This window comes from Centruroides vittatus, unplaced genomic scaffold (assembly GCF_030686945.1).
Source record: "Centruroides vittatus isolate TY-2023 unplaced genomic scaffold, ASM3068694v2 contig_1168, whole genome shotgun sequence".
Taxonomy (NCBI): Eukaryota; Metazoa; Arthropoda; class Arachnida; order Scorpiones; family Buthidae; genus Centruroides; species Centruroides vittatus.
The window spans coordinates 3,961,941-3,975,411 of record NW_027120749.1 but is presented as its reverse complement, the minus strand read 5'-3'; the positions used below and the strand labels follow the sequence as shown (position 1 = coordinate 3,975,411).

Below are 13,471 nucleotides of genomic sequence, written 5' to 3'. Positions count from 1 at the left end.
GTCTCCTCTGTCTTGTATGGATCGACGTCCGTGTATATTTTATATTTGATTTATTTTGATATTTGAAGTTATTGTAAAATTTATTATAAAACTGACTTTAATGTATATACAGTCGAGTCCGCATAAGTCTACACCCCGAGAGGAAGTGGAAATGTGTCGAGTTATCCGATGTGATGACTAAAGCGAAGTTGGAAAAAAAAACCCACAAAACTACAATTAATAAAATACAGTAGTGCGTTATACAGTAGTATTGGCTTACAATACATTGTGTCTTCCATTTACAATTACTCTGTAGATGAAAAACTGAAAAATTCGTTTAGTGTTGTTTGTTTTGAGCACTTAACTGTCTCGACTTTCTTTTTCAACGATCACGAACGTTTTTAAAACATCATCTTCGCAATTGTCACTTCTTGGCAAGTAACGTCTAAGAATTCTTAATGCCTCTGGCGCGAGAAAACGCAAAATTGGATTCTGGTGTGACGTTGATGTAGATTGTATATTTTCTTTTTGTTTATCCGTTATTATTTTATACATAGAAATACATAACATGTTAAGGCATTTTTATTAATATATGTATGTATATATATATATATTAATAATATTAATATACTAGCAGGTAGGCCGGGCATTGCTCGGGCAAAAGTAACGATAGCGAAGATTAAGATTATTACATTATAGTCACAAAAAAAGAGTAATTTCATCAACGAACTAAGTTTTTCTAGAGAAAGGTCGAATTTGAAAATCGAATGTTCTAATATTGTTCGATTTTCACGACGAGTTCTTATTATACCATTCGATTTTCCTGAAAGGTCAAGAAAAACCGAACTAATCTGTTTAAATTTGAAAATCGAATATGTTCCAACATATTATTCTTTTTCTTTTTTTCCAGCGCCCGTAAATCTTGCACATCGCTTTCTCTTGTTCTCCATTGTTATTTAACACTTCCATTGTTACTTAACACTTTGGTACCCTAACTGTGCACCAAATTTCAACTTTCAACTCCTAACCGTTTGGGCTCTGCGCTGACTATTATTATTATTATCAACTCGTCTCGATTATATATATAGATTATGTTATTAAATATATTAATTATATATTAATAAATCGACTCCCCCTCCTGAAAAAAAATGAGTTCGCTCCACACGTGCGGAGTGAATTCATTTTTTCAGGAGGGGGTGACGACTTATCGGAGTGTGGGACAGCGAAAGTATGTCGACTTATCCAGTGGTGACGAGTTAAACGGTGTCGAGTAAACCGGAGTTTTTTTTTAACATTAATGCCTATGTAAGTCGCCGGGACCAGAGAAAACTGACTACTTAACCGATGGTGTCGAGTTATCCGGGTGTCGACTTATGCGGACTCGACTGTATAATTTTTCTCCTTTTCTAACAAAAAGTGATTTAAAATCTACTGAAATGGTAATGGATAAAACAGATAAATGTCTTTCTCCATTAGATAACAAAGAATCATCTTTAAAGTCTACCACTAAAATAAATGATTCATGTAATTCTTATGCAAGTAAAATTGATGAAATATGTGACAGCATACAAAACATCTTGTTGAATGAAACAGCAAAATGAAATGTGAAATAAAGAACTGTTTGCTCACTGGCATAGTCAAATGGATGTAATTTCATTACCAGCAAATATTTATTGTAACATCGTCACAATACCAGACTGCAATTTTTAATCATATTTTTAATTTATTTAATTTAAAATATATACTCTCCACCTCTGTAACAGTACAGTACATCATACTTTTTTTTAACAATAAAGTCATCTATCTAACCCCTTTCAGAGGAAAACTTTTGAATTGAAATAATGTGACTTTCGGTTTGCATTGGAAGTTTGTATGTAGTTAATCTGGGCCTCCTGCTATAAGTTTTTCATATCTGGTCTCTGATTTTTATCGATCTAACTCCGTTCTCGAGATTAAGGAGAAAGAGACAGACTACAATGGGAATTTATAGGTTACAATAATTACGATGTGAAATAGAATAGTTTTTCCTATGTTAACTTATTACTTCATGTAATTTTTAAACAGTACAAATATTTGATACAAAACATAATTGTTTTAATTTTAAAAAATTAAATTATTCTTTACCATAATTTGTATATTTTCCATTACAATTATAATTTTAAAAGAGTTACTAAATTCTACTTTTATTTACACAAGCTGGTGCAGATATTTTTGGAAATACATAAAATCCAAATGAATATGAAGGAATAACAATTGGTGGAAATATTACTTTTGGTATAAATTTGGGAAGATTAGTACCATTTAATTTTAATTCTTGCCCATTCAACTTAACGTTTCTGTAAATTAAAACATTAAAACTATATTAATTAAATTAATTTGATATTTCTACATTGAAATTTCTTACCTAGAAAGCAAATTCATTGCATTTGGAGTCAAAAGATATTGATGAATTGGAGATGTATTTAATTCAGTTGGATACACTTTTACTGTAGAATTATGGAGATTTATAATAAAAACTGTTACTGAATCAGAAATGTTATACAGCCTAGAAAAATCCAAATATAGGCATTATATTTACACATCTTATTTTCATCCAATAAACTATTAATTTCATACCTTTCTGTTTGGGTGCAATGAGCATAAATTCTTAACTTTCTATCTGATGGTGAAGTATGGATTTTGATAACTTTATCTCCAACCAACCATTTATATAAAACACTCAGCCAATAATCCTATTAAAAAACTATTACAAATTTATAAAAATTTAAAGTATGAAATAAGACTTAATAAAATATAAAATGTACTGTAAATTATTGCAGATTTATGTTAAATTACAAATCACTTTAACTTACATGTATAATAATTCAAGTAATATTTTTATGAAAAGTAATATTATACATACTGGTTGAGGTTTTAAATTTTTTGTCAATAATGCATAATTTCCTTGCATCAAACTTTGTCTAATGACTACATCAATACCATGAACAGCTGATATTCCTAATTTATCCAGCCACCTAATAAGTATTTTGTAAGTATGAAATAAATTTAAACTTAAAGAAAAAATATTTAAATAATACATACATAAATCCAGCTATATAACTGTTGGATAAATGTGGTGCACCTCCACCGTATGCTGAACTAGTTTCACCTAACCAAATACTTAACTTTGGTGCTTCTACAGTTACGATTTTATGTATTTTTTTAATTAATATTATTAAACTGTCTAAGATATCAACATTTAAAAAATCCTCCATGACTGCTGTCCTTCCATTTACATAATAACTGAAAGACCAAAGCTTATTTTAATATTTATAATAAAATAAAAATATAATTCATAGGATAATATATTACATAAATAATAATAAATAGTATATAATATTTTGTTATCTTATTGGGCATAACCAAATATTTTTTGGAGGTCTTTATTATTTTGGTCTTTTTATTTTAACTTAAGTTAGTGTCATTGAAATATAATATATACAGTATATAAATACAATTATTAAACAAAAATTTTTAAGTATTTTTATTGTTGAAAATTATAGGACTTTCATAAATTATCAATATTAAAATAGATTTTTGTATAATGCCTGTTTTTTGTATTGAACTTAGGTTATTTCTTTCATTTAATAATCAATACTATTCCCTTACTTATAATAATATATATAATATAGAAAATAATAAATAAAACTAAAGTACTGTACATACCAACTCAAACAATGAGCATTAATGCATTAACAAGTTACAAATAACTCAATATATTATTGTAATTGTAAAGTAATTTTGAAATTGTCCAAAGTTGTCAGCATCTCTATGATTAATGCAGCTAACTTGTTAATGCACTATTATTTACTGAATTGATAGTTATGCTTTTTGCATTTTAGTTTTATTTATTTATTTTCCTACCTTAATTCTTGCTCATAAAAACTTAATTTAAAAAGTGTATATGCAATTAACATTTATAGCCTTCGTTTCTTATATTTCTGTATTTATTTAAACCTGAAGATCAACACTTAAGGTAATCAAAAGCATTGTTTTTCTTTAATTTATTGCTGGATAATAAATACTATTGTTCTATTTTAGCTTATACAATTTGATTGCCAATGTTTAGAAAAGTTTGAAAAAACAATATTCTGGAGAGGGATTCAAATCCTTAACTCAAATTCTTTGTCTAAACTCATAAATGAATTGTTTGTTACCAGTACTCTATTTTAACTATAATCATTATTTACAATATCAAATTACATGAATTATTAAATAATTTTATAGAAATTTTATATTATATTCAATTGAATGATTTCTTTGAATAAATTTAGCTTACTGATGAAATGTCACTGCATTTAAAACTGTTCTTGCTTCTTGTAAAAACCTGAAAGAAAAATTCATTATTAAACAAAACATTGAATATAAAATTGTTCATAAAGTTGGATTTTATGAGAGAATAGTTATTATATAACATGTAATTAAATTAATAAAAATAAAATGTTATTTTTAAACAATTTTATTTCACATGCTGCTTTAAGAACTGGTGGTACTATACTTAAAATGGTGTTCTGTTCTGCAATAGAACAGAACACCATCTTAAGTATGAATACCGTATAGTTTTAACATTAAAATTATCAATATCTTTAACAATAAATCTGAATGCATCTTTACTTTTATTTCTATATTTAAAAAAAAAAAAAAATATGTTATGTCAATTGTAATTTTGTTGTAAAAATGATACTTCATTTAATTCAAATTCATCAATACTTAACCTAAATTTTATTCAAAGTAATTTAAGATATTGTAGTTTTAAATGCTTTATAACTATGACTGCCAGATTTTTATGACTGCATAAAAGAAATCCTATAAATGATTAATGCTATCCCTCTCCAGCTTTCACTCCACCCCATACCATCACAAAAAAGTAAAATTGAATGATTTTTTAAATCAATAATTAAACATTCTTTTTATAGTTTTTAGTTTTTAATTTATAAATTAGAGTTTTCATATTGACCATAAATTTTGCAAGTTTCAGTTTAATTTAGAATTTAAAATATGCAATGGTAAATAACTTTCTACAAGGAAGGATATGGATTGATATGTAAGACTAGGCACATGCTTATGCAGCAAACTGCAATTGCCATTACCAGCAGCACACTCAAGATTTAATCTTGGGGAGCTGAGTTGAACAGATAAAAAATTTTGATGTGAATTCAATAAAATTACTACCTTATGTGGCCACTAATTCATAAGCAATATAGAAATAGAACATACAACACAACAAAAATAAAAAAATAAATTTTAATTGGAAAAAGACTTTTTGGAAAATTTACTAGGGTTTCTTTCCTTTTACTTTGGGGATGTCAGGGTCCCTTGGTCCACCTGCTGGGTATGTCCATTACTAAGGCTAAAACATCTAAAAATCATATCGATCCTTTGTAATCGATAAGGATATAAGTTATATGACAAAAAACTAACTATATAAGATATTTTTGATTTTTACCATAACATAAATGAAAATATGACATTTGTAAAATAATTAATTTTTATAAATTTGAATTATATACTAAAATTTAAAATATTGTTCATGTGCCATGGAACTAATGTTCCAGAATAAAATACAATTGTATGTAATGATGAACCTAAACCTGAAGTCGGACTGTGAATCTGCCCAAAACTGTATTTGCTGGAAGAAAAAGATTGCATTGATGATGATAATAGTTAGGTACTGGTTGTAAACTGTGCAAATGCATTCAGCCCTAGTTTATTGCTGAATATTTGGATAATTTGTGTTTTGTACAGATGCATACAACTTCAGTCATTTGTGTAGAATTATAAGTACAGTTATCTTTGGAGTGTGCAATTCCAAATATCTGATGTGGAATGATGCACATTGAACTGATTTTCCAGAGGTATTAAAATTAAAATAATCAATATCTTTAACAATAGGTTCTTGAGTTTCAGATGACAGGAACAATTGACTACTGTATAGCTAGTCAACAACCAATTCTGTCTCTCTAAAATTACATATCCGCTTAATGGCGATTAATGTATAGAGGATCCCTTCCACATTCTCTCCTGCATCATTTCTGGACAGTAAGTACTGATTTTTGTCTCAGACAGCCATAGCATGCATGCATGACAGAGAGTCAAAAAGTAAGTTTCAATTGGCAAGAACTTTTTGTTGATAAATGATATTTAGATGAAATCTGGTGACAAAACTGGTAATAATTCTTGCTACAAGGCATAGCAGATTTGTTGATGTGGTTGCAAAGGTTAATCTGTTTTCAGTCATGAAAGATGTCATGTCATTTGAATAAAGTGTCCAAATTGGAAATTCCCGCAGAAATTTGTTTCTTATAAGCTAAAAGGTGGGTTTCCTTTTTTGCCCACACTGAAATTCAATGCCAGTTGAGGAAGATGTATGGTGAGAAAGCTTTTGCATGACAATGTCTTAGGGCAGTGTTTCTCAAACTTTTTGGACCGCGACCCCCCTTCTGCACTTAAAAATTTCAAAGGACCCCCGAAGAATGAGTGTGTCGAAAAACATCCCGGAGGGAGGGGGTTAGGCTCGTATTTAAATATTTATATTATTTTTATTATTTATATGTGCAATTCATTTAAGTAAAAATTATTTTATATAGTTTTTATTTCTATTATTTCTAAACATGAATTCATAGTAAATTTATAAAATATTTGAAAAAATTGATCTGGAATCAATTTTTCAGCGACCGCCCAAATATTTTTCACGACCCCCTTGGGGGTCGCGACCCCCACTTTGAGAATCACTGTCTTAGGGCAATTTCCTTTTGTTATATTGTTCCAAAATGTATGTATGTAATATTCAGGATGGTCACAAAATCAAATATTTATGTGAAATTATTTATATGATTTAATGTGTATCAAACAAATAAGATTTACTAAATTAATTAAATGTTATGAATAAAAAAATAACAAGTATAGTAATTACATTACTCCACTATTTTTCTAATGGTTTTATATGTAATATAAAGTTCTTTATTTTTTTAATATTTTCATTTTTTATTTTGCTAAAAAATTCATTGATATAAAAAAATAAGCCAGGAAAGTTAATTAACATATGCCAACTTAATTAGAAAATTATACAAAAGAGTGTAATATAACATCTTTTCCAATCATCAACATTTATCTTTAAATAAAGAATCAAAATTTTATTTTAAATTCTAACATGATGATTCTTTATTTGAATACCAGAGTGCAGTACACACAACAGCATCTTCATGATTAGATAACTATATTACATTGTTACAATATATATGTATCAATAATTTTGTAAATTAATTAAAATATAGATTAATATTTTTATTTAGGGTTTATCACACCACTTTATAACTATACTTATGCAATTTTACAACTTTATATTTTTTCATTGTCTATTATAAAATATTTCTTTGCTTAAATGCATTTCAGGTTTTCTAATCATAATCACCCTCAGTTAGTATTCTTTATTGATGGTTTTAAAAACACAGACAAGAAATGAATTTTAGCAAAAAAATATTTTTAGTTGTGTATTAATTTTATAATAGACAATGGAAAAATAAAAAGTTGTAAATTGCACAAGTATAGTTATAAATTGGTGTGATAAATCCTAAATAAAAATATTAATCTATATTTTATTAATTTACAAAATTATAACAAAAAGGATAAAAAGCTTTAAAATTAAACAAGTTATATAAATATATTGATATACGTTGTTCTGAAAATATATGATTTAATGCCATAAGTTTCTTTTCTGAAAACTTTGCAGACTAGCAGCCAATGGCTGGCAGAATGGCATTACTTTTGAGAGTACTGTCTTAGTTTATATATTTTTTTCATTTGATTTCAGCTAAAAATACAACTTTTATTTTACTTTTTTTCCTGTAAGACTTTAAATAATTTAAATTCATTTGTTATATTTTGAAATTGATAAACTTAAATTATTACATTTTATATGGATTATTTAAAAATAATCTGATATTTTACATCAATTGGAAAATTAATACTTGTAATAGCATTAAAATTCAAAAAGAGAGTATTATTTTTATTGTATAATTACCCTTTCAAGAAATTTTGGAACTTGTGTGATGTAATATCAGGTCCAACTATCAGACTAAATTTAGTAGTATTAAAATAATTCAAAATTCTTCTTAACTTAAGAAAATCTTTTCCAAGCTGTTCTCCTTTCAATTGATGATGACTATTTAATTCTACCAAATAAATTACTTATTAATTGTTTATGTATCTAAGATAATATATTATACTAAACAATTACCATTTCCTAATTCCCAATCAACAAAAAATCCAAATTTATTGTTGAATTTCATAAGGATTTCAGCATTATCAGGATTCCAAGCTCCATCTTTTCTAAGAAGGGCATTCAAATCAAACAGAAGTTGCCATTTAACTTGAGTTGCAAATTTATTTAATTTTAACCACTCTTCTCCTAATAGTAAAAAGTTTTGGAATATTAATATTGCTTTTATTTTCTCAGTATTACTTCTCTACAAGTGTTTCAATCATATTGTCATATATCCTGCTAAATATATAAAATAAAATTAATAAATGTACGAAATTGAAGATTTTATATTGAAATTATATATCATAGCAATGATCTACATATGATAAATTGAATTCAAGTCTGAATGACTGATTTTCAGTTTGTCTATTCAAATATCACATGAGAATGGCTGAATCCTCAGGTTATAAAATGTACATTTCAATGTAAAATTGTTTTTGATCAGATCTATTATAAAGTTTATTATAAGTGCTTGTTCTTTTTCTGTACATACATTTTTATGTGTATATTACCTCTACTTAATATATCATTTTCCCAAATAATTTTCTTCCACATTTCTATAAAATATGACAACAAAACCAATAAAATCAATGAAAAATTTTTATACATTCAAAAAGCAAGTTATGACTGTAAAAAAAATTTTAGATATTAACCATAAGTATACTAGACTGAGTTAAATCAAGTTTAGAACTTTTAGGAGATGGCACCTCTTTCAAAAATCACAAGTTGCAGAAGAGAAAAAAGTCCTTGTTTTACAATAAAGGTAAAAAAAAGATGGTTTTTCTTTCAACAGTGCATACCACAGACATAGCAAAGAAGAAACGAAAAAGTAATAAAGCTCAAAGAAATCTTGGAGTATAACAACATAATGAGAGATATTAACTGTGCAGATCAGCATATTCCCAGGAAGCAAGAGGAGGAAATACTATAAAAAGCTACTTTTATATTTGCTGGAAATTGTTGTGTGGAATTTATTCACCTGGAACTACTCCTGAGCAAAAGTATGAAATATTTTGTAATTGCTGCAGAAAGATTATTTTGATCTTTAAATAATCAAACACTCAAAAATATTATTGAACTTTAATATGTCTATTACATTTGCCAATTATTAAGAGTATTTACACACCAAACTTCATAAAGATATTTGCATAAATTATAAAATTATAGCATTTTAAACAAAGTAAAAGTTGAACAAAAGTATAGAATCATGAAAAATATTAAAACTATGGAATAATGATGATTAATATTTTGTAGGGCCACCTTTTGCCCAAATTACAGCCTTAATTCTTTGTAGCATTGTAGAAATAACTGTTTTTACACAGTTCTGTATTAACCTGTAACCATGATTCTTTGATGTCTTCTTTAATTTTTCTATTGTAGCTCTTTTTTAATATCATATTTTTCAGAATATTCCAAACATTTTCAATAAGAGATATAACTGGACTGTTGGCCTGCCAACAGTCCAGTTATATCTGAGTTCTAATGCTGTATGTAACGCTTGTTACTGATCATAAGTAACTTTATGCAATCAAAATTTCTTGACTAATAGCTTATTACTTGTTACAATATTTTTTATTTAACACATTTTGTTTATAATTTGTAACTTTAAAGCTTATAACAATTAAGCATTTTTTGCAATAGAACTCATGAGTCATTGCTCTATGACTGATTCACTGCATTGGTCACAATATTTGATTAATTAGTCACAATAAGTGCTAAATATAGTTATTTATTTAGAGTTTCATAATAAATATTCAAATTTTTTGGCATTTATAAGTTTTCTCTAAATGCATGACAGAGCACTAACAAACATTGCCAAACCTACTCTAAGTAAATTTATCATTTGATCATCCTGTATAAATTGATTATACTGACTAATGTCTGTATAAAAAACAAAGCTTAAGATTGATAAGAATTTTTAAACTATAGTGGTCATATTGAAATATATTTTTTTCATATTACAAAGTATTTCACTGAATTTTGTACAAAATTTGCAACATTTTTCATCAGTGTTATTTCATATCTAATATCTTCACCTGAAAAATAAATATAAATCTTGTATTTGTAACTCTAAATAATACATGAAACACAGAGCCCGCATTATCTGCTAAAAACCTGACAATGTCTCATGTGGTCGACCATAAAAAAAGGTGTTGGGTAATAATTTTTCCCATCATTGTGAATGAGGCAACCTGTTATTCTTACAAGTCATTGAAAATGTGATAATCTTATATGCTTCCTGTAAAGATGGCTTGCCAAAACTTGCTCCAATGGACTAATTATGCATGGACTTTGGCTTACATGTTGTGGAATAGGCGCTCCACCCTATAAGATGTTATACACTTAAAAAATAATTTTACTTCCTGAAATAAAAAGCAATGTTTACTCTTGTACACAACAAAAACTTATGTATAATAATGTTTATTAATTTTATAAATAAAAATTATTTCAAAATCTCTATTGATAACTAGATGGTTGAGATCCTCAACCATCAAAGACCTTCTTCATTACCTGTCTGCCCCACTTTAGGTCTGTCTAAACCCGGCCTGGTTAACCCAAATTGTTTCGCGGGCCACTTTGGTCATGTGTAACATTACGATGGGCCACAATTTAGGCAAACATGCTTTTAAAAGAGTAAAACAAATACAAAATGAATAAGATTTTATTGTTATACCAAGAGTTCGTACTCGCACTTGCGCATTATAACAATGACACATGCAAATTTTCATTTATTTAATTGTTTTGGTATACAGATAACGTGAAACAAAAGTTTTAATAGATATATAATATTGCTTTGCAGGCCACACAATTTAATGTGACGGGCTGCGGGTTGGCCAGGCCTGGTCTAAACCCACAATGGGCTTGATTAAAAGACCCTGTTGGTGGCTATAGGAAGAAAAAGCCAAAATAAAAAATTTTTTTTTTCTGTTATAGAGATATATGGACGTGTGAAAATTTTAAACAATATTTTACTTACCTGTCATAATAATCTCATTACGTGCAGTTTTGTTGACATTTTTCGAATGTGTACAAGTATTGCTTGGTTTTTCAAATATTAAATAGTCAGCATAGTTGCCTCCAAAGCGGAAAAATGCTGGAGAAAGAGCTTCTGCCATTGACAAGAGATACGGAGAGCTATCAATAAATAATCATGTTATTACCTAATTTCCGATTTTATTTGATGATGATTAATATATAAAATGATAGAAATTACTTTTAAGTATTTGGTATGTATGCCAAGAAAGTCTGATTGTAGTGCTGGACCCAACATTAGGGTCTGTTTGAAAAGCTCAAGTATCTCTCAAAGAAAAGAAATTATTGTTTTGTGTGAACTACAAATTTTGTGTATTATGTAAATTTTGGTAATTATTTACCAGTGAATTAATTGTTTAATTTTTAATGATCCCAATCAAAACCTGTACTTGTTAAAGCCGCCAGATCTGATACTAAGTACCTAAAAGTAATTTCTACTCTACATACATTTAAATAAATACCTGGTGTTGAATCTTTCCCACATTTTCTCTCTTGTTAAAATACTTGTATCTAAAGCAACACTAAGAAATTCTTTTGAAACTTTACGAATTGGTTTATTTAAATCCATTTTGAAATAAAACGTGTCATTTCTAAATTCTAAACAGTATAATCCATTGGGACAGACAAACAATATACACGCGAATAAAATTAAAGAAACCATTGCTGCTACGTTCAATGCTTTAGTTCTTTTTAGTACGGATTCATACGAATGTTTTAGTTACACTAATGATATCACATGATATCTGGTTTGAATTTCGGTTACGTGACGTAACATGTAAAATTCATATATATTTAATTATTTTTAATTATTTTAATAGAATCATTATAAATATTAAATCATATTCAATGTTAGAAAACGAAGATGAACTTTTTCCTTTTCTTTTATTATTATTAATTGGTGTTTGAGGGAGCGCTTGCGAAAATGATAACGTAGACTGACTCGGGCATTTTATTAAAAAATAAATAAAATATATGCATTAAGCCCTTGTCATCATATATACATGAGACTATCAATACTAGAGAGCGTCACTGCTCCGTCTGCTAGACTGTTGGGGCGTATACATATGGGAATAATAGCGAGGTTGAGGCCGAAGTTTTAAACGCGAAAACGTGTACATCGGACGTTCAGCGCCGCCTTCCTGTAAGCCTAGAAGTTTGACAATGGTATAAGAGCACACATGATAACATGAAAAACCCAGGATATCTTCAATTAGAATTGAAATTTTGACTATTTACAAAAATATAAAATTTTCGAGTCTATCTTACATCCTTTTTTACTCCACCACAGAAGTAACAGTGTATTGGCTTGAATAAACTTCATTAGAACAACTGGTAAATTACCACCAGAGGATCTGAACCAGTAATATATTGTGCTAATAGACAAGGTAGTTGTGATTAAAAATTGTAACCATTGTTTTAGTTTTAAAGGACGCCGGATCCTCAAATAAAAGGTCGGCGTTTCGATCAATTTTAACTTTGTGTGAAGATTTTTTATAATTTACCAGCTGTTCTAATGAAGTTTATTCAAGCCAATACACTGTTACTTCTGTGGTGGAGTAAAAAAGGATGTAAGATAGACTCGAAAATTTTATAATTTTGTAAATAGTCAAAATTTCAATTCTAATTTGACAATGGTGTTTGGAAAGTCAATGGAATCATGCTTGATATTCCAAACGCCATTGTCAAACTTCTAGGCTTACAAGAAAGCGGCGCGCTGAACGTCCGACGTACACGTCTTCGCGTTTAAAACGTTGGCCTTAACCTTGCTGATAATTGTTTTTTCATTTCATTGGGGATGGTGCCTGTTGTCCAGATGTTATTGTATATGTTAAGTAATTGGCATTTGGTCTTATTGTTGAAAGCTTTGAGAATCTTCATGGTAATGTTATCTAAACCGGGGGAAGTGTTCTTCTCTTTTTTTTAATGCTCAGTTGAGTTCATGTTCGGCAAATGGGCTATTGAAAGCGTCTTTAAGGAGGTCTGTGTTGGTGGAGGAGCGAATGTGAGTGGGTTATATCTGTGTTTGTGGGTTAAAATATTGGTTGAAGATGTCGGCTTGATGGTTAGGGTGTGTGATAGTCTGCCCATCTTTTTTTTATGATGAGATGATTATTGTGGGGATTAGTTTCTGTGCGTAGGAGGTGAATGATTTTCCATAAA

At 28.3% G+C, this 13,471-nt stretch overlaps 1 protein-coding gene across 1 annotated transcript; it reads right to left on the bottom strand.

Moving 5' to 3' along the window:
• Positions 1 to 2,051: 2,051 nt before the first annotated feature.
• LOC136982275 (heparanase-like) lies at positions 2,052 to 11,992 on the bottom strand. The gene is made up of 10 exons (XM_067278756.1): positions 11,773 to 11,992; positions 11,256 to 11,413; positions 8,255 to 8,425; positions 8,039 to 8,189; positions 4,298 to 4,345; positions 3,061 to 3,261; positions 2,882 to 2,993; positions 2,596 to 2,711; positions 2,384 to 2,524; positions 2,052 to 2,315 (listed from the first exon to the last, which is right to left on the bottom strand). Exons 1-10 carry the CDS (start codon positions 11,970 to 11,972, stop codon positions 2,150 to 2,152), a joined length of 1,464 nt encoding a protein of 487 aa, XP_067134857.1. The 5' UTR covers positions 11,973 to 11,992; the 3' UTR covers positions 2,052 to 2,149.
• Between the last annotated feature and the right edge of the window lie 1,479 nt (positions 11,993 to 13,471).

Coding starts and splice junctions, on each gene's coding strand:
- LOC136982275 (XM_067278756.1), bottom strand. CDS start 11,972: ATGGTTTCTTTAATTTTATTCGCGTGTATATTGTTTGTCTGTCCCAAT. Junction 11,414..11,772: donor TGGGAAAGATTCAACACCAG/GTATTTATTTAA, acceptor ATTTATTGATAG/CTCTCCGTATCTCTTGTCAA. Junction 2,712..2,881: donor AAAATTTAAAACCTCAACCA/GTATGTATAATA, acceptor GTTTTTTAATAG/GATTATTGGCTGAGTGTTTT.